The sequence below is a fragment of the Schistocerca gregaria genome, chromosome 6 (assembly GCF_023897955.1).
Source record: "Schistocerca gregaria isolate iqSchGreg1 chromosome 6, iqSchGreg1.2, whole genome shotgun sequence".
NCBI lineage: Eukaryota > Metazoa > Arthropoda > Insecta > Orthoptera > Acrididae > Schistocerca > Schistocerca gregaria.
In genome coordinates, this window is record NC_064925.1 from 274,932,028 (window position 1) to 274,954,427 (window position 22,400).

Below are 22,400 nucleotides of genomic sequence, written 5' to 3' on the forward strand. Positions count from 1 at the left end.
TTTCAGATATTGAATTTCTCCCTGGTGGTGAATACTACAAACCGGTAATATTTTTGAATGAGTTCTGGAACTTGTTAAGAGATTATCAGCCAGTAAACCAGTCAACAAAGTAAGTACCTGTCCTTCCTGGACTTTTTGTGCTTAAGTAAAAGGTTTAGATATATTTTACTTTCAAGCCGCTGTTTATAAGTAGTCCGCAATTAAATTAACTGAGTTGTTTGATAATATGTTGTGTGTCAAGAGGTCTAACAATGGACTAAAATTTGGTTATAGTTTGCTAGCATGTCTAGAATTTTCTTGGTTCAATTTGGAAGTCATATTGTATTCATAGCATTGACTTGTCTGTTGGAATCCACATAAAACATTCTTTACCCAGCAACCAACTATTCACCTGGCTACATGTTTGCACACCTCTGTCATATTTATTACAGTTTTAATATTGTGTTCCAGTACAGTTTACCTGCTAAATTTGATTGTTGTCTTGTATAAATTTTTTTCCTTCTCTTCGTAATTCAAACATGCACCCCTCCATTGTTCACTGAGCCGCCCTCAACAATTTTTGAATTTAAAGCCTATATGCCACTATCATAAGTTGGAATATAATTTTAGAAACCACTTTTTGGTAATTAGAGGCACTCCCTGGGCATTTTATTCTTCTATTTATTTCCCGTCATGTCCATCCCATTTTTATATTACACCTTTAAATCCACAAGCTGATCAACTTGTTGTACGACTTTATTATTAATTTCTAAAATTTTATTTTCTGTGTGTTAGTTAAACATTATTTTTAGTCTTGATCAGATTTTGGTGTTACCTTCAAACCTACCTCCCCCCCCCCCCCCCCCCCGCCCCCCGTTCTCTCTCTCTCTCCCCCATTCAGCTCCTCCTCGTCATTTTATGCTGTGCACACCTCCCTTTGCGAGCAGGCAGACAAGCTAACCAGTGGTGTGTGTGTGTGTGTGTGTGTGTGTGTGTGTGTGTGTGTGTGTGTGTGTGTGGTGGGAGGGGGTGGGGTGTTCCAAGATAGCTACTTATTGTTTTCAAAAGTATAAATATTTGAAGTTATTTAGCAGTTATCTTCAAAACGGGCAAGCTGTTCATGGGGTTCAGACATTTGTGGATAATTTAACTGTTCTCGTAGTTCTAACAGCTTTGGTTTATTGGTATTTGTTACCATGCAGCAACAAGTATCGCCATTCAGAATTGTTTTGTAACTCCCCTATTGCTGTAGTCCTCCACTTTTTTCAAAGTTTTAGTGGAATTTTAGTAATTATTCACAATTGCAAATTAGATTTTATAATTTCGTTTGCTCTGATGATGTACTGTAAGACTTTATGGTAAAACTATTCAAGCACAAGTAGAACTTGCACACTAAGACACACTTTTACATGTAGATTTGAAGGAAAGAAACTGTAGAAATAAACTTTGTTTTAGTGGTAAAAATGCATAATAATTTCATTTGTATTAGGTGAAACCATCATAGTGAAATTTAGTCTGGTATTAATCAGTTGCAATGTTAGTCAGTGGCTTCACTGGAGATTCAGTTAATGTTTGTGGCATAGCCTCAGACACATGATGTCTTTCATTAGCTGTCAGGCTCTATCATCTAGGTGGTGGTGTCTCGAACTATTTCCACTCCTGACTTGTTCTATTACTTAAGCACAAATTTTTTATGATAATTTCAGTGACTACCTAGTGTAATATGGAGAGGAAGTCACTTGGTATGTATTGTGAAGATGAATAGTTACAGTAGTCCTCCAGTTTTGAGAAGTGTCTTCTTCCACAGGTATTCTGTAATTAATTTTGAGAGTTTCTTTTGCGTTATTTTGCATTCAGCTTTAATAATTGCTACTGACATTTCATAATTTCCTGGCATATTTACTTTCTTCATACCTCCAATCATTTTGTAGTAGAACTGGTCAGCAGATCTGATCAGGTGACAGGTAACTTAGAGAGTCTGTCTAATAAGTTCCTCCCTGGTTATTTCGGGTAGTACTGTAGGGAGTGACAAGCAACTTAAACTCTAGTTGGAGAAACGAAGGGGGCAGTGATTTGATTGGAGTATGGCTAGTTAGCAGACCTGGTTAAATAGTGAGTAAATTGAAGCTTATGACTAATGTGTGCTCTCTGGATGTCTTCCATGCCATCATAGGAGGTGATGAGTAAATGCGGGTGACAGTCATTTGACAAAAGCTCTAGCGGATGAATGTTGACACTGAGTGTTCTAATAGACTTTGTGTTAGAGAAATGTTTATAGATTCATGAATTTTTCACATGAAATTTGAGAACAATCTAGGAATATACTGCATTCTCTTGCACTCAGCTTTAATGGGAACTGTACAAAGAAAGCTATACAGCAGTCTTGGAAGCCTATGAGAGGTTGTCTCCCGTACTGTGTGACCTTTAAAAAAGCTTTATGTATGATGCAGTAAAGGTTTGTCAGATATACGCTATACAATGATTTGCAGCAGAATTTAGGTATAGATTTAGATGTCAGAAAAACCAACAAAGTGAAATGTTGTAAGTTAATTTTGTCTGTCTGTCTGTCTGTGTGTGTGTGTGTGTGTGTGTGTGTGTGTGTGTGTGATAATTTTTCATGTATATTCTCTTTAATGTTTCAGAGTACTGCCTTTACAGTTAACCTTGCAGCCACTGTCGCTTTTCAAATGGCAGTTATACTCATCACAGGCAATGCGCAATCGCTGGCCGTCAATGCTAACTGAAGCTGATGAGGATGATGAGGACCAGGATTCCTTGAAAGAGGCTCTTCTGGAGACATCACCTTATTTGTTGGCTCTTACTGTTATTGTGTCAATACTGCACAGTGTCTTTGAACTGTTGGCTTTCAAAAATGGTTAGTTCACCCACTCATTGAGTCTGTTGTAATTAATACTCTACAAGTGACTGATGATATGTAACAAAACAGAATTGCCATGATTAATTGTAATTTGTAGATGACAGTGGCATCCACAGGAGTAGGACTGACACTCTGGCTTTTGTGTTTCTCAGACCAGGAGCTTGAAAGCTGTGACTTTTTTTTATGGGAATTAGTTCATGCAAAGTGCAGAATTGGGGCTGTCAAACCTTGAAAAGTTGATAGAACTTTTACTTTAATTGGAAGTTTTTAACATTATTGTTACGACCTATAATACACTGTTACCTCTGTATACTCCACAAACTGCTATGAAGTGCATGACTGAGGATACTTTGTTGTACACATTTGAAGGTTCTTTCCATTCCGTGAGCATGTGGAGTGCTAAGAGTGATAGCTTAAATGCCTGTGTGCACAGTGCAGTTAGTGTAATCTTGTCTTCACAGTCCCTACTGGAGTGCTACAGAAGAGTTTGTGATATATTCCTAGATTTCTCATAATAATAGTTCTTGACATGTTGCAAGTATACTTTTGTGGGATTGATGTTCTTTATGTGACACATTCCCATTTGTTACATAAAGCTGCTCCATTCATGGTACCCTCCTTTGTATACATTCAAAATTGCTTGTGGATCCTGTTTGGTGTGGGGCTCACACATGTGAGCCGTATGCCAGGATGGAGTACATGTGTATTTTGTAATCAATCGCCTTTGTAGACTAACTATATTTTTCTTGTATCCTACCAATGAACTGAAATCTACCACTTACTTTACCTGTGATTGAGCTTATGTCACCATTCAAGTTCATATCAGTACAAATTGTTACATTCAGATATTTGCAGGAGTTCACTTAATTCTGGTTGTGACTCATTGATAGTGTAGGTAGGTCACAGGATACTACATTCTTTTATTTAGGGTGCCCCATTTGAGATAGTCTATGCCTACTGTGTGTAGAAAGAGGCTTGAACAATTCTATGCATAGTCCATTGCCTGTCTACATCCCTCTATGTCTGTTGATGTTGACCTATTAGAAGCCATGTTAGCTTTTTCTCTTGTCCAGTCCATTCTTGCTCCTTTGTATTCGCAACTTACCATTTATCAGTGCATTGTGCAAAGACTACTCAGTATTTATTCTGCAGTTAGACATAGTTCGTAATTAAATAAGTAAATAAGCTATTAAACAGACAGGAGAGAATGATTAAATCATATGGTTGAGATGTTTAGAATAGGTGGGTGTCTTAGAGCCATCAGCTACAACTTGAGTGCTGGCAGATGGGTGCTTGCAGGCTAGAGTGGGCAAACAGCTTACACATCAGCAGTCTGCCTTACTGGGCTGAAGCCTACATCATCATGGGCTTCAACTGAGTGCCTGTGTGCAGGAACAGGCAGGTGGCTCATGTGTGGGCAGTCGACAATGCAGACAATATTGGGTGACAGTTTTGTAAATCAGTCATTTCTAATTGTGTATCCAGAGCTACAGTATCTGGTGCAACTGAGAACTGACTGTTACACAATTTCATCTTATTTTGTAGACTACCCGAGTCATGAAACCCTGTCTCAAAACTATCATGAAATTGCCCACAATTTTGTTGGTAAGACACAAAGCAATTTCTGTAAATAATTATGGAGAAGACACATTTTTTAAACAAAAGGTAAAGTTTTCTGTACCTCTCTGCCTTTGTTATGCATTTTGTCCATGAACACAATAATTTTATTGCATCCATTAATAATCAGTGTATCCTCCCACTGAAGTGTCATGTTTAGGAGATTGAAGTGTCTTGTACTATTGGCGAGACAAGCTTTGAGCAGGTGACAGAATAAGTTGTGAATGCAGTGAAATAGGGCTGCCTGGTGGGTAGATAACCACTTGCATTTGCCTAGTTGCCAGGCTGCAGTTTCTTATAGATCTGTGTGTTGAGCAGGCTGTGTTGGAGGGTGTATATTGAGTCATGTTCCCCTACAATGGAGAAGAAAACCATTGGAAATTAATAGCGGAATTGAATTTAGTATAAATTCTTAACAGTACACTTGAGTGCTCAATTGGGGCCAAGCTTTTAAAGTAATTTACCATAGATGAAATATTAAGTAGGTGATTGGAATTTGTTTTTTAGTTGGAGGGTTTTGTGGGCTCAGTACAGAGCTACATATGACATGAACAGAGTTTTATAAACAGTGTGGTCATTCATTCAGTTTTTTATTTGTAACTAGTAGTACAATTGACTTGTTGACAACCATTTACTTTGAAATTTCTGGCACATAGATAAAGTTGTCATTTTCTTAAGACGTCATCTCAAATTTAAGTTTTTAATGTACTTGTTATTTAAAGTATTTTCATACAGTTATATGTCACAAGATAAAATTATGAGTTGCTCTGTATTTATCTATTCTATTTCCTCATTTAATCTGCCACACAGGACTGGTGTTGTTCTGAACATGACTTTAATGCAAGTACCTGTCTCTTTCAGATATTCAGTTCTGGAACAACAGGAAGTCTTTGGAAGGACTCTCAGTTCGATCAGTATTCTTCAATGTATTTCAGTCTCTGATTGTCCTGCTGTATGTTCTGGATAATGACACAAACACTGTTGTGAAATTAAGTTGCTTTGTTGGGCTTGGGATAGAGGTCTGGAAAATACATAAGGTGAGACTTGTTATACTGAAGAAATGTAAGCATACATGGTGCAAAATTTTTAGACCTGATCTGAAAACATGTCAAAACATATTTTCTAGCAGGCTCTAGTGTACTTGTCCAGGCTTCTGTAGGTTTGTTACAATATATGTGGTAGTCATGAAAATGTTGTGCATGTAAGAGATTCAAAATGTGAAAAAAAAGTCTTGTATGTCCTTCAATGATCAGGATAGTCAATTATTTTTTTTGTCAGCATTGCATAATATACTGCTTGCTTTATTTCCTCTTCAGTTCATAGCTGATTTTAAGTGTAATGCTTGAATAATTTAAATGCATTGCCCACTCCTTTTCACTGAAACGGTGACCTCTTTGAACTGTCTTTCTCACTTTTTGTTTGCATTTGTCTGCTTAAGCATAGCTGAAGCTTATTTTTTTGCTTAGGTGTTGAGTGCCATTTCTTTCTTTCTTATACAATCTAGAAATGATGCCAAATTTGTCTGCTCTTGTTGCAAAAAGATGATGAAATGGCTGCTGCAACATCGCAGTACAACAAAACGAATTAATTATTCCCTAATATTTAGGCATAAAACATTTACATTGTTGGATTCAGATAATCATAAATACTGCCTGTATGTATGTTGTGCTGACTGTCCAAATAAGAACTTTTATGTTTCATTAAATTTTTATAATAGCTTTATCGTGCTTTCAGGTCATGGACATAAACATAAACAGAGAGTCTAGAATATTTGGTGTTATTCCACGAATTTCGTTTACGGATAAAGGCTCATATGTTGAATCTAGTACAAAAGAGTACGATATGATGGCATTCAAATACCTGTCATGGGCTTTGTACCCTTTGTTATTTGGATATGCTGTTTATTCTTTGCTGTATCAGGAACATAAAGGATGGTATTCCTTTGTCCTCAACATGTTGTATGGATTCCTTCTCACATTTGGTAAGATAGTTTTTTGCTGCATACAAATGGTAATTTATTGTTAAGAACATTAATTAAATTGAGTTTTACATACTTCCCAAATATATGAAAACCATAGAAGACAAGGAAAACCAGACCTGCTTCTCAATAGACTGGTAGACAATCTACAATTGGATAGTTATTGAGCACTGTCTTGGTTCATGTCATCTGTAGTTATGATGTTTGAAATTTTGACAAACTTTCAATGCAATAGCTACATATTTTTCCTGAGATGTTTTACTGTAAATTTTTTAATTGATTTATTGTATGTACTTCACATTGCATTGTCTGTAGACTGCTGAGTAATACTTGAAAACTAAATCATCATTTCTACTGATAAGTGTCCCAAATACATATCATTAATCAACTAAATACTTAGACTTAAAAAAAACTGTTTTTTGTATTTATCACATCTTTGATACTTGTGTATGCATTTTGCAAATATCCATTTTGTGAAATTTTTAGATGTATTTAATGCTGCATTAGATTTTAACTTGCCAAATGCTTGTTGACAGGTTTCATTATGATGACTCCTCAACTGTTTATCAATTATAAATTGAAGTCTGTTGCACATTTACCTTGGAGAATGTTGTCATACAAGTTCCTTAACACATTTATTGATGACATTTTCGCATTTGTCATCAAAATGCCAACATTGTACAGATTAGGTTGTTTCAGAGATGGTACGTACTGTATACTTCTAAATAATACTTAACATTCTGCCATACTTATACAATGAACCTGTCTTTTTATGTGTACGCAAATGTCTTATCCTGTTGAATGTAAAGACTGCATCGACACATTATTTGTGAAGAGTTGTTAAACCTGTGTGTGTGTGTGTGTGTGTGTGTGTGTGTGTGTGTGTGTGTGTGTGTGTGTGTCCAGATCATGTGTAATTATCAGTTTGTAATGAATTAGTTCAGAATTGAAATATGTAAATCATTCCTCATACTGCCTTGTTACCCTACTGTATTATCCATAATGATGTATTTCAATATTTTAATGTCTCGTAATGACAAGTGTAAGAAATGCAGTAACTTGGTATATACTGTTGAAATCACTAATTATTATTGTTTGTAGAATCAGATATTTGTTAATGTTTTTTTTTTTTTGATCACTGATATTGAAAGTAACTATGTAAGTAATTTTTGATACATTACAGATATTGTCTTCTGCATATTCTTGTACCAGCGCTGGATTTATAAGACTGACCCTACGCGGGTAAATGAATTTGGCTTCTCGGCGGAGATGGAAGCTGCTGCATCTTCGCAAGCAAATGGCGTACCTGCAGCTATAGCTGCTACTGCTCAGGAGATGAAGGATCCTTCACAAAAGAAGAAAGATTAGTAAACAGTGGTTAAATGCAATATAAAATACACAGAATGTCTGTTTTTCAAATTTGGTGGCACGTCAGCTCGGAGAGCATATGTTTTATGGGAGGATTGACCAGAATTAATGGCAGTAATGTTGGCAATATTTGAATTATAACTTTTATACATTCGGTTATACACACAGTTTTTAGTGTTTGCTACAGTGATCATGCAATGATTTAAGTAACTATTCCTGAATTGCCCAAAGAGAGGAGGAGGGGGAGTGAGGCATTATATTGCGAGTCACTGTGTATTTTCAATTAATTTTGTCACATTATTTGGCATCCTGTCCACGCAGTTGAAAAATTGTCTGTCTGAGAATAAGAAAATTAGTTTGTATAATTTTTTGTCTTTATAATAAAAGAAAGTAAGATTGTCAATTTAAGGTATATTATGCTTTTAAAAACAAAAGCAGCTGTGTATTACAAATATGTTTTTGGTTATTTGTGGAAATAAAATTAGTTTTAGGTTTATATTTAGAATACTGTAAACGTGCGCATATACACATTTTTCAACATTCCAGAAAACCTCTTTCACTGTTGTTAGTAAAAAGTCATAGAATGTTAGGAGAAGGGGGGGGGGGGGGGAATTGCATTTATGGACTGTGGGCAGTTGGCTTTGAATTCAGTAGTGTGATAAATTTGATTTTAAGAACAGTTTGCTGATCTCCATCTCCTCCACCTTATTTTTAGTGATGAATCTCACTTTTCCATGGGAGAAAATTGCAGAGTGATGGAAGAATTATTGTAGAAAAGGGAAGCAGCAAGTGCTACCACTGAATTTGAAAGTTTTGTTACAGATTGCAATGAGTACCTTCTTCATAGATGACAAAGGTTGCACCATCATGTATGGATTCATTACATATTCTGTGTGGATGTGTTTTAAGTTGGTATCACAGTGGAGTGAAGAGTAGTCTCAAATAGTGTTTATGAAATATAAGTTGCAAGTAGTTGCTGTACTGTTTATTACTGCAACAAAATACAGTAACAGTGTGCTGAAGGGTGTTATTTTGGTAATTTCTCCAGTCTGTTCTCATTTCTTATAAGTGGGTAGCCTTAAAAGATAATCAATAAGTGAGTAGTGTCTTTTGGCTAACAGTTCATCTGATTGTAAGTACGTCTTTTTAACTACAAGAAAGATACCAGGGGGCTGAAATAGAAAAATAGTGTAGCATTCACAGAAACCTTTGTCTACACAAAATACATTCAGATTTGGTATATTAATGTTATCACTCCTTTGTGGGAAGCTATAAGCTAATTACTTCACTATCAAATGAACCTCATGTCCTTGTATAATGTAGCAGTGATAATTCTTTTTGTTTTGTTTTTATTCATTGCCATGCAAATATAACTGCCTTATAAGAATATGGATTGCTTTAAACCTTTCTACAGCAGAGGATGTTTGATAGCAATGACCATCTGTTAAGAAATGTGTTCTCTGAGTTTTGTGGAATGGCAGTGTTCCTATTACAAATGTGCCACAAATGAAATAATTATAGAAGCACTTTTATATGTCTCAATGTAAAGTGCAGTAATGATACTGCGACTTGGTTATGTGTTCTGAGAGTGGGCCGTGCAGATAGTGCTTCATGCAGCAACAAACAGTGTAGTATGTTGCAAATTGTTACTGCACATATTGGTGCAGAATATTTTAATATAGTTGTTATAACCTGGACGTTTTGTCCAGATTATTTCCCCAGTATTAAGTGATTGCATGAGGAATATATTATATTTAAAATGGTGAAGCATGAAAGTTTTTGTGTGTTTGTGCAGTGGTATATATACTTGTATAATTCCTACAAATTGCATTGAATATCACATACCTTTCATTGTGAATATTATTTAGCTGTGCTTTTTTGTGAATTTCAGAACATTGTGCATTTGTCATTTTATTCATTGCTGTTTTTACCAAAGATATAATCAGGCAATAGATACGCAAGTACATTTGCCTAATGGTTTCCTGATTTGTAAAAATTTACATATTAAAAAAACAGAACTATCAAATTATGTTAATTGTAAATTCATATGTTGTCTGTCAAACTGTGTAAAATAGATATATTTATTGGTCTGTTTATAGCAGAAGTGAAAAATAAATTCTGCTTCATGTTATATTTTAATCTTCTGCTGGTTTTATTTAATTTCTGCAATACACTCTCTCCTGTCGCTTTGACTAGCAGCAATGATAGTCAATATTATTGAATTTTGAAGTGATATTCCTGTCGAGCACAGTTTTATTTTAAAATGTATTGTAGTCATAGTCAGATGAGTGAAACATATTATATAAAAGTCTGTTACTGAAGGAGGTTATATAAAGGTGAGAAATTGTCATATTGTAGAAACCACAACTTTGTGCAAGTGCAGTAGCTGCAGAAAGGGCAGCATTAAATTTATGGTAGATGTCTTGGCTGGTGTTAACTTTCTTGGTGAAATCAGTTTTCTTGGTTTAGGCTTACTATAAGGCAAAATTTTTGAGCCAGACTTTTGTCATCAAGTGTGAAGTACAGCCTCAAAGACTGTGTGGATGTAGGTAACTGCTTCTCAGAGTTAAACATGTTCGACTAGCTGAAACTGCGGAGGGATTATTAACATGTTTAACCCAAGCACCCATGTTGTGCCCCCTCAGTGTCAGGTTATCTGATGATGGCAGCAATGCACATTGTACACAATCCAACCATATTAATGTGACCACCCCCTTGTATTACACAGCAATGTGTAATAACCACTCTCAAATGGCAGATGGCAGCACTAGCAGTGTGTTTTGGAGGGGGGGGGGGGGGGGGGGGGAGCAGCAGTGCAGTCATGTTGCAATGCAGAAATGGAGTGATTTATCTGACATTCAAAAGGGCATGATCACTAATGTTTGGACCAAGAGTGGAAGCATTTCCGAAACTGCATAATTTATAAACAGATCGCATGCCGCTGTGTTTAAAGCATATCATTCTTGTCGAAATGGCGGTATCCAAAACCAGTTCCAAGATAACTGTGGTGCCCATGGGCCATAGATGACAGATGAACAACAGCTGCAGGGATATGTATACATGAATTGACATGAAACTGTTGAGCAACAGACTGCCTGGGTGAACCCAGAGCTATCAACAGTGTCTCCTCAACAATCATCCAGTCAGTGTTGCTGCATATTAGCCTCCACAACAGGTGGCTGGCTCATGCACTCATTCTGACTGCTGTTCTGTGGCAGTGAAGGATGGAATTTACACACTAATACTGCAGCTGGACATCTGCTGTGAGGTGGCAGATGGTCTTTCCATATGAATAAAATTTTATGCTCCATCAGATAGATGGCCATTGGTGAAACAGCTGAAAGCAAACAGCCTGCAACAATTGTTGGAGGGGTCCAGGGCAGAGAAGTATCATTTTTGTGCATTCCTTAGGTGATAACGTCATTCTGGAAGGCACAATGGATGGATACAAGTATGCGTCTATCCTTCTGGAGTATGTCCACCACTACATGTAGCCTGTTCTCCTGGTCACAATGGTATCCATCAGCAGGATAGTGCAACCTGTTTCCAAGCTTGCAGCATATGTGTGTTGTTCGAAGAGCACCAGGGTGAGTTGACTGTATTCCCCTGGCCATCAAACTCCCTGGATTCAAATCCAATTGAGAATGTGAGAGACCACCTCTATCAGGCTATATGTGCCGTGTATCGTCAATGAGAAATCTAGTGCAGCTGGCCACAGCACTGGAGTTGGCATGGGTGCGCATCACTGTCTGTACCTTCCGGGTCCTCATTGACTTGCTTCATGCTTGTTCTTTCAGTTGTCCGCACTGCAGAAGGTGGTTATACAGACTTTTGACAGCTGGTCACTTTAATGTGACTGGGCTGTGTATAAACATGTAATTTCCATGATTCCATCAGGCCTGACTGTAGTCTAATTAAAATTGTTTATTGTAAGCTGCATTTAGTAGTGTCCTGCAATTTTTTTTTGTAATGTAATTTGTTCCACATTCCAAAAGTTATTTATTCTGCTTCTGGCAGCAGCTTGTTTCAGTAGTGCATGGGCTGATTAATTTTCACATTGTGTGTACACATTAGCTGACTTGTGTGCTGGAGGTATGGCTTTTCTAAAAATTATCAGCAGTTTTTGTTTTGCCCATTTAGTGGAACACTGTATCATCAGAGTGATAGATACTCTTCTCTGGCTTTGAGCTAAAGCCAGAATCGTCCATTATAGGGGGTTGTTTATGTACCTCTACTCACAGGACTTGAAGACAGGTGTCTGAGTAACTTCTTTATACAACTGTTTACTGAGTATCCACAGAGGAGAACTGTACCAACATTCGCACAAGCATAAATCCACAGAACGATGTCTTGGAAAAACACGATGTTTATTACACAAGGTCAGCTCTTTAGTAATGCTTGTCAGACTGTTGTGTACACTCAATGATTTTCAAAGAATCTGCACTTGATACGTGCTTGTTATCTTCGAAAAATGCCGCCAGGAACCTAAGACAAATATCCAGTTCCTAAGCACAGTCTAGTACCAAATAGCAACTAGTCATGATGTAAATGAGTGCACACAGTGAATGACACTAGACTTAGCCACAGCGGCTTGGTTACCTTATGGCCATCAGTGGGTCAGACCAAGCAGCATCTTCGTTATTGCTAATGTATGTTGGTGGGGATATTAAATCCTTGCAATTTCAGTTGTAATCTTCCCTATGATGCACATTGCCTCCCTTGTAACATCTCTCCTTGCAGTTCGTTGAGTATCTCTGTAATGCTCTTGCAGCTATTAAGCGAACCCATAAGAAAATGTGCTGGTCTTTAGTAGATATTGTATCTTTCATATAACTCGTAGTTGATAAGGGTCCCAGATTACTGAACAGTATGCAAGAATCGTCGAATGGGTGTCTCATAAGCCACTTACTTTGTGGATCAGTTACATTTCCTTAAGATTCTTCCTATGGTCCTCATTCTGGTATCTGCTTTTCCTACAATTTGTGTTATATGGCCATTCCACTTAAGGTCACTGCTGCTTATAGAAATGCACCTAGCAATGTCTCCCTGTGGACTTTTCATAACGAGACAACACTGTTTCAGCCTCCCTACAGTCTTGACCTCGCTCTTGCCAAGTTCCTTTTGTTACCTAAGGCCAAGAACACAGTTTTGACAGCATTGATGCTATCAAAGTGACTGTGACAACAGTTTTAAAGGAGGTTCCCTTTGAGGACATAAACTGAGCATGGGAGAGTTGGTGGAAAAAATGTGTGGTTGCTTGTGGCAGTACTTTGAAGAACATTAAGCCTTGGTACAGATATTATTAATAAATCTTTCTTTTAAATATATTTCATGAATTTTGGGACGCACCTTGTATATGTGATAACTCAACAACACACAATAGCTTGAAAAGGCTGTATAATACTTCTGCAACAGATGCCATGTTATGTGAAGACTGGTAATATTGACCTGGTTTCTTGCTTAGAAATTTATTTTTAATTCAATCCTATTAGGCATCTCAAACTTACAACAAGAAAAAAAAATAAGTGCTGTAATCTGAATCGTGATCATCTTTTCTTTCCACTGTGCAGATTTTACTATTGTCTGTTATGGTGGAGAGAGTTCTTGTATATTTAAAAACATCTTTTTTATGCAGCTATCATGCTCAGAAAAATTTACAATAATTTGAATTTTTATGGTTAACACCTCATTAATAAGTGTCTAAGGTACTTTAACATGCCTATTAAGTTTGCTTGCATCACAACGTAAACTGATATTGCTTGCAACTGTAGTTTCATTTCTACTTTTGGAAATAAGGAGCCTCTTTGAAAGTCTTGAGCAGAGAAGTAGGCTATATTTGCTTCAGATCTGTGACATGTCAGTTGGTGCAATTTCACTTGATTGTAGTAGTATCCCTGTTATAAATCAACAGTTTAAGGTGGAATAGTGGACTGATTCATTTGGTTAAGAACTATCTACATTAAAGTCAGTGATTCTTCAGCTGAAGCATGTATTTCTTCTGCACTTGTTGAAAATAATAATAATAGGTTATCCTGTTTCCACCATGCATCAAACAATTATAACTTTTGATGGCGTGTTTTTACAATATTTAACTTTTATTACAAATATAAGATTCAAAATTTATGAGATGGAAAATCAGTAGCAGAACCAAACTGTTTCTTCCAAGGTTTTTCTGAAGAAGCAAGGAGCTATTTTGATGCTGACACAATTTTTTTTTTCCTTGGCAGAATGCCCTGTTTGCATCTGCCTCAATGTCACAGATGTTGTGGTAGTACTCTAATGGATTGTCAGCTGCTTGGAGAAGTATGTCAAAAAACAATTCTGCACTGGAATTACAGAGACTTTGACAAATTTCCTGATGAACTACACTATGCAGAATGTTTAACAGATCTGTATTTAAAAGAGAATCATATCACTACATTGGTTAGTATGAAAGAAAAACAGATGGAAGTTCCGGAAATTGTCGATTTAATATTTGGCACTTGAAAGTAATTTTATTTTTAATAGCCCACTTGGATAGGTTCACTGAAGCAGCTAACTGGTTTATACCTGTTTCAAAATAAGCTGAACTTTCTACCACATGAAATAGGTGATTTGTGCAGTTTGACTGTTCTTGATGTTGCACACAACTTCCTGTCTGTGTTGCCAGAAAGTCTTTGCAAATTAAGTAACCTTCAAGAATTGTCTCTCTCCAGGAATAGACTTGCATATTTGCCTAAAGGTATGTTGGTAATTTATTTACTTTTCATTCTGTTTTGTCAGCAGTGCCTTACACGTTGTAAATTACCACCTTTCCTGTGTGCAACCAGATTTATTTGTGTGTGTGTGTGTGTGTGTGTGTGTGTGTGTGTGTGTGTGTGTGTGTTAGAACTTTTATTTTTGCTTTTTGTGTTGTTACTGAATACCTGCAAGAGTGACTGCCTGTGATAGTCATATTTTCGTACAACATATCAAGACTTTTTAAGCAGTTGCTAATGTCTTGTAGTATTTTAGGAAAACATACATGCTAACATAAGCAGCATTGTGGTTAACACTTTTTTCATATTTCTATGTTCTTTCTTTTCCCCTCAGTACTTGGATGCTAAATACTGTTTTAAAGCTGAGTCAGTAAGTGTGTTTATTTTTATCCAGATTGCACCTCTATGGATAGGATTGACATTCGAAACCATTTTCAGTTTTTAGGTGTATCTCTGCATTTTTTGATAACTTCTTTAGTCTCTGTGTCATGACCTACTTCCTTTAATCTGACAGAGGCCCTCTCAGTGTTCAAGATTCTTGGTCCCTTTGAATTCCCTATAGTTGTGTGCAACCTATCTTAAAGTCACATTGTCCACATCTGTGCTTTCTGAAATTTTAGCTTGTTGCAAATATTTCATGCATTTTGAAACAATCTCATTTCTGTTTGAGTTGTAACTTATTCTTGTGATCTGCTGATCACTGTCAAGTCTGCATATGTGCCCATACAATAGCAGTCATCTCTCTTTAATTAGTGATGTTATTACTTCTATCTTTCCGTATAATTCTTCATTAGGCCTTAATATTGTCTATCCATAAACCTTCCGTTGCTCATTTTTGTTCTCATTATCCACCATTCCCTTTCTGTCAATGTCTGATGGCTTCCTTTGTCCTCATAGTTAAGGTCTGTGATGCATACACTCCTTCTGGTATAATTAACACAATATCCTGTCTTAACTTCGCTCCATTGCAAAGTACCTACTTGTAGTGTTTTTTTTTTTTTTTTTTTTTTTTTTTTTTTTTTTTTTTTTTTTTTTTATCAAAAGGAAAATTCACTCAAGAAAACTGAATTGCTGGTCAATACTTATGTTCTGAACGTGAAATGTTAAATGCTGCTGGTAGACACATACAAAATTACAAATACTATGCTAGCTTTTGGAACTATTAAGTCCTGCCTCGGGGAAGAGTTTTGTGTCAGATGATAGCCCCATCTAATTTTAAGACTGTAGCATTGATTGCTTCCTGCTGCAACCCATTCTCCTGAATCACATCAGCTACATAATTGAATTCCTTGGCCCATGCAATCTTTCCATAGTCACTGTTCCATTTTGGTCTGTTATTGAGGTTTCTCATGTATTTCATTTAGTTGAAGGAAACTTGTAGATCAGCTGTCTCAGCGCTGCTTCCTTTAGATAGCTGAGCTTTCTATTTTGACTTCTGCTAAAGATAGCTAGATAGCTATGTCATCAGCAAAGGACAGACAATCAGCATATACTCTTTAATTTGGGACCCAGTCTGAACTGATCACCACCTTCTATTTGGCTCAGTCTCTCTCACCATTCTTGGATGACTTTTTCCAAAACCTAGTTGAATGATAGAAATTAAGAAAATCCATTACCTTGTCTGCCATGACTATTGATCTACTGTGATTCTGAGATCTCTGCCACATATTTTACTTTAGTCACAGTGTTTGTGAGCTTTTGTTGTATCCAGTTTCCAGACATATTGCCCACTGCCAGATAAAAGCCTTCTATAGATATCTCTGTGCAGTTAAGTCTTCAGCTATATGCATCCCACTATATTACTGAACGGCTAACCAAGTTCATGGCACCCAGTCACAGTTGCAAGCTGTGTATCTGATTGTTTCCAGGGGATAAAACATCTTGAGGCAAGGTAGCTATCCATGCACAAATACCCAGACTATACTCTTCCAGTATATGAAAATGAGTTCATCAAGTACCTCGATGGTAGTAGCCTCTCAATATATGCCAAGGAGAATGTGCCCATCGGTGGAACCACGACGAATGACTTGCATATGAAGTGGATGAAACTTTCTCCCACTGGTGCTCATATGGTCCCAGCAGTCTCTTCAGCAGAAAAGAACTCATTCAATACAGAAATATATGACCACAAAATGGATTTCTTAAATCATAGCATGTCAAACTCTCTTTTAACACTGAGGACAAGTCACTCAAACATTTCATCCACAGAAAATCAGGCATTTGCACCATTATTTAAAATTTTACTGGCACACTCGCATTAGATACATCTTAAAATGGTAATACACTCTAAAAAAGTCCAAGTTTCAAGGTTAGTTTTCTATATTTATTTTAGTTCTTTCATAGATTACAAATTATGCAATAATGATGGCAAAAAGAAAAATTACATTTTAAAAAAGGTGTAACGTTAAGTTCTCGAGCAATTCCACTGGTAACTGTCTTTACTATGGGAAATGTTGAAATGTTTGACAGAATTTGCACAGCAGTGAAATTTATAATTATGGTTGTCAATAATAGTCAATGCTGAAATTTAGAATGATGCTCTTAGGATCCTGTCTGACCAAACCCTCTGGAAAAAAACAGCAAAAAAATTTTGACAATTGGTATCACATGCGAAAGCTTAGCTTTTCTTATGGTTATATTGTGTGTGTATTAATTTAAACCATTAAATTTTTGTCTTTGTGTGTTCACTTTACTTAACAATGATGTTGCTATCAGCTCACTTCACGTTTCCTGTGCTCTAAACATCTGCTGTCATTGGCTGGTGAGATTATGTGATACGAGCTATGATTGACTGACAAAAGCTTGTTGCACTCTCAATTTCAGTGCTTCAGAAGCTACCATCATGTAATTGGTGGAATTCCCATTTATACTTTTGTAATACTAAAACATTCCTAAAGTGCCAGAATGTTCTATGCCAGTGTATAAATCCTTCACCATTCCAAAGATTGGTAAGTTTTACAGCTCTGAGGGAAAGTATATCATAACCTAACATAGAAAAATGTACTTTCACCTGGAAAAAGTTTATTTTCACCTCAGAAAGTATATTTTTAAGTAGAAAAAATCCAGGAACTTTTTTTGTTGTCTTTATATACGCCTTGAAGACACTTTGATGCCTCGGTAACACTAGGCATGATGCAGACCGCACTACACTTCTGCAGCTTTACAAAGGCACATCTTGATTATTGGCATCTGGCATATGGTTTGGCATCATCGCATTCAACATTGCAGTCTCTGGACCTGATACACCACTGTGTGATCTGATTTGCAACAGGAGCCTTTCAAACTAGCCCTATAAACAGCCTACTCACAGAGGCTTGGATCCCTTCACTATAGATCAGGCTCCAACAACAGCTACTCAATTATGCCACATATGTTCGCATCTCCTATAGTTATCCAGCACAGAGGTTCACCTTCCTCAACAGAGACCCAAAACTGGAGTCACAATTACAGTTCAACTACAGGGTCTCTGCTTTGAACTTGAATTTCCCCATTGTCACTTATTGTCAGAGGGCAATCGCGTATGACCCGTGTCATGTACCCCAACCTCAGACCTGTCCAGATTTATTGTTTGGACCAAAAGATTCAGTTGCCCCCATGGTGTTTTGCCACCTGTTCCTGGTTCTTTCATAAATTTCCAGGTTTGGAAGTGGTAGACACTGATGGTCCAAGAGTTGAGGGATGAACTTGTTTCACGTACACACAAGCAAGATGCAGTGAACTATGTTCTTGCCGAATGGATACAGTGTCTTCACTACTGAATTGATGTCCATCAAATGAGTCCTTGCACTGGGGAGATGCTTCTAATCTGCAGTGACTCCCTGAGCGGGCTCCAAGCTATAGATCAGTGCTACCCTTATCGATCACAACTACCCAGGATCTTCTCTCTGGCATCCATCAAGCTGGATGGCCAGTTGACTTTGTTTGGATCCCTGAACATGTTGGGATTTCAGGGAATAAACATGATGACTGCTTGGCAAAGTTGGTTACTAGGATGCTGATTTTGGAATTGGGGGGGGGGGGGGGGGGGGTTCAGAACTGGACCTTCGGTTGACTGTACACCATCAACTGTTGGATGCCTGGAACTCTGAATAGTTCACTCTGGACTCCCCAAAAAAACTGAGGGTAATAAAGGAGAATACAACCATACGGCAGTCTTCCATTTTGCACTTCTCACAGAGAATCCACCGTACACATTGGCTACACTTGGCTGACCCACAGCCACGCTCACCGATGTGAGGATGTAACTTACTGTCAACATAGTACCTGCTTCACAGTGGCCCATATCGTAATAGACTACCCAAATATGTCTGCTTTGCGGCAATCTATTAATCTTCCTGACACTACTTCTGGTGCTAGTGGATGGTGCCAAAATGGCTGACCCGGTTTTGCGTTTCACCCAAGAAGGTGCTTTCTACACATCTCAGTGAGATGGGGCACTTTGGCCTCATTGACCACCTGAGGGGTTGGAGGAGCACCCCTCAACTGCTGTGACCCCGGCAGCCCATGGTGGCCCTTGCTTGGTGGTGGTGACCTGGCCCCTACCCTTCCCACCTTTTTATTCTCCTTGTTCTTTTTTGTCTGCCATGTGTAATGTTTTATCTTTCCCAGACTTTCATCACCTTGTCTGTGCTGCTCCTTTTCTTGGGGCAATGGATAGTGAGGTGGTGTTGGTGGGATGCAGTGTGTGTCCTCCACTGCATACCATGCTCTGGGGACCTCCAACTGCATTCTGGGCAGAGCGGCTCACCCACCTTACCCTCTCTCACTCCCCCTCCTACTTCTTGATTTTATCTCTGTCTCATCATATCCTGCATACAGTCAGGCTTCCTAGGGTTTGCCTTTTGTATCCCCCTCCTGAGGATTATTCCTGGTTTGATATACAATGAAGGGACTGATGGCCTCGTAGCTTGCTCACTTTAACAACCAGCCAATCTTCCTTTTTAAACCTTCCAAACGTGAGGAAGGTACTAATAGTTCCAAAAGTTCGGATAGTGTATTCTTTCATGTGTCTACCAGAACTGATGTTTCATTTTCTGAGGACAGGTACTAGCCCACAATTCTGCCTTACAATTTAATAGCTTTTACAAGCATTTTTTTCTATTAATACAAGTAGCTTGCAAGCTTTTCTTTTCAGACACATCTAATACTACGTTTTGAAAACTTGTAATTAATTTTCTTGCAACCTCCACAAGATTTTCTTGCGAAGGCAAATAATAGCAGCATTGTCCCAATTTTGGTCGAGTGTATTCTTTCACAAACAGTCTGTAAATGTCATTAGGTGGTTTCCTTCAGCTTTAATAATTTCAAATGAAAAACCTTCCTGTCGCAGCACCTTCTGTTTCTTCATACCTTCGAATATCTTTACTAAGTGAGGCGGTAAGACACTGGAATCATACTCTGGAGGATGACAGCTCAAATCACTATTGGCCATCCAGATTTAGATTTTCTGTTGCTTCTGCAAATGGCATAAGGTGGTTTCTAGAATGGTTCCTTTGAAATGACCTGGCCAATTTCTGTGTTCATCCTTTCCCAATTTGAACTTGTGATCCACATCTAGTGACTTCATCACTGATGAGGTGTTAAAACCCTGATCTTCCATCCTTTGAATGGCTTTATACACCGTGTGAACATGTTATATGCAAGGATTACTTTACTGCATATAATAATAATAATAATAATAATAATAATAATAATAATTGATTCAAGGTCATGTACGATGAGTAGTGTCGGATACAAAGTTTTGTACTGGCAAATGGCATTGAAACTAATTGTGTTCTTCTATACATTAGTATGAAAAGGGTTATAAAAACGTGGTGGTTATTTTATCAGTTTTTAAATGATTGTGTCATCTTTATCTGCATGTGTATCTCCATCCCTGAGAAAACCTATGGTATTAAATGTGTACTTGCTGCATGAAGTTTGCTTTCATAACGATGGGAGACACATGAAAAGGTGGCTTGGAGCATGATATAAGTAGTAGATTTACAACCACACCTGGTATTATATCTCAAATTTCATTATTTTCATGATTAACCGTATGTATTTACCATTCCCCTGTTGAAAGTATACAAACATTTAAAGAAATTCTGAAATACTAGTAAAATTTTCTCTCTGCTGGTAGGAATTTGCTACTTGCAAACTCAATTGATGAGATGTGCAGTTTACCCAACATACAGTTTTGTTTTGCCTCCTTCATACTTTTATTGTTCTCAATTGTTCCACTTACAAAATTTTTATTGCATCATTTCACAGCTGCTGCTGGTTTAATAAATAATTTTGTTTAGTTCAGCATATTCTCTTGTGAACTTATTGTCATTTGCTTGAAACCCTAGGCTCCTTTTTAATAGCAGCCTTGTATCATTTGAGATTTTCCTTCGATTTCTTTGTGCCTGCAACATAATTTGCCATTCAAATTATTTCCTTTACTAAATAACTTCTCCTGTCTTCTACGCAGTATTTGTTTCCTAATACACTGAACTTGTTTGGTGTAATCTGGTATAGCCCTCCCATTGTATTATTCTCATAACCTACATTTCTTTTTTCCTTTCTGATAGATCTGTTGCTTTCTATTTTTGTGTTTATTTTTACTCTGAACCTTGTGAGTCTGTGCTCATCCGCAGTTTTTGAATGAAGCCAACATTTTGATAGAGTAAATGCATTTCATTTAAGCATGCTAATGCAACACACATTGCCAGGAGCAGTTCATAGAAGTACTTGATCAGTTATCATCACTTGTAAGGTACACATATGTTGATGACGATGAAAACTTCAAAACAACTGTTATGATTTTCCACATAAAAAACCATCTACACCGACATTGTTTTCATTTCATTTCCAAGAGCACCAAAATTTTAATGTTGTGCTAGAAGACAGAAGGAAATCAACAATTACATCCACATTCTTTCTCCAAGAATGCTCAATAGCAATGGTTTAATCATTATCTTCCTAACAAGGGGGAACTCCCCCTCACATTTAGTGGTAAGATGGCCCTGTGGATAGCCTGTTAAAAACTGAACACAGATCAAGCATGGAAACAGGAAAAAGCAAAATAGAAACAGTGAGTGGACCAAGAACAAGAAGTGCAATAAAAAGCACCATTAAACAGTGACAGTGTCGTGGGTAAGTGGTCAAGGTGTTGGATTGCCGAGCTGCCAAGTTGTGTTCAAAACTCCCTCGTACCACTGTTTTTTCTCCCCCACAACATATAAGCTGTCTGTTCTCTATCTGTAGTCTTGGCAGTTGTCATACTGTACATTTATTATAAAATATGAATCATGTGGTAAGAATATGGCATTGCCACAAATAAATGTGATGAATAGTGAGAGCAGGTGAGATACCACATAGACGTCTCACAGAAGTGAAAACGACAAATAAACAGGTTGAACTATATTACAACAAAGGAATTTAAAAGTCAAGACTTCCAAAATGAATGCAACATAAAAAATGTTAAAAACATATGTTTTGACAGAGCACAGAGAAACTGTGTAATTGTGAAACTGTTGCATTAATTTGTTGCAACTTATGTGACAAACTATTATGCTTTTATCATTTCCTTAAGAGTGATCACATCCATACAAACACCTATATCATGCAAGAAGGCATATCTTACTTACCAGTCATACAAATTAGGTGTTGATAAGGTGTCAGGGGAGGATCGAACACGGCTCGCCCATGTAGCAGTCCAGCACCGAAACCAATTAACTACAATGCCATATCTTCTCCCAGCTGCGTAATATTGCACTTCCTGTTCTTGGGCCATGCATTGTTTATATTTTGCTTTTTCACAATCCAGTACATCTTCTTCCTGTTGATCTGTGTTCCGTTTTTGACGGGCTGTCCAGTG

General features: G+C 37.4%; 2 protein-coding genes across 6 annotated transcripts in view; both read left to right on the plus strand.

The window, feature by feature from the left end:
* LOC126277987 (cleft lip and palate transmembrane protein 1 homolog) overlaps positions 1-9,959 on the plus strand; it is a 41,092-nt gene extending 31,133 nt beyond the window's left edge. The window contains exons 6-11 of the mRNA XM_049977651.1: positions 7-109; positions 2,622-2,854; positions 5,336-5,511; positions 6,209-6,455; positions 6,989-7,156; positions 7,636-9,959. Coding sequence (XP_049833608.1) covers positions 7-109; positions 2,622-2,854; positions 5,336-5,511; positions 6,209-6,455; positions 6,989-7,156; positions 7,636-7,820 — 1,112 coding nt within the window. The 3' untranslated portion in view covers positions 7,821-9,959. The remainder of the gene's footprint in view (positions 1-6; positions 110-2,621; positions 2,855-5,335; positions 5,512-6,208; positions 6,456-6,988; positions 7,157-7,635) is intronic.
* Positions 9,960-14,076: 4,117 nt separating this feature from the next.
* The window catches only part of LOC126278240 (leucine-rich repeat-containing protein 69-like), a 40,151-nt gene continuing 31,827 nt past the window's right edge, over positions 14,077-22,400 (plus strand). For all 5 annotated transcript variants that reach the window (XM_049978222.1, XM_049978223.1, XM_049978224.1 and 2 more), the window contains exons 1-2: positions 14,077-14,243; positions 14,328-14,541. In XM_049978222.1, coding sequence (XP_049834179.1) covers positions 14,100-14,243; positions 14,328-14,541 — 358 coding nt within the window. In that variant the 5' untranslated portion in view covers positions 14,077-14,099. The remainder of the gene's footprint in view (positions 14,244-14,327; positions 14,542-22,400) is intronic.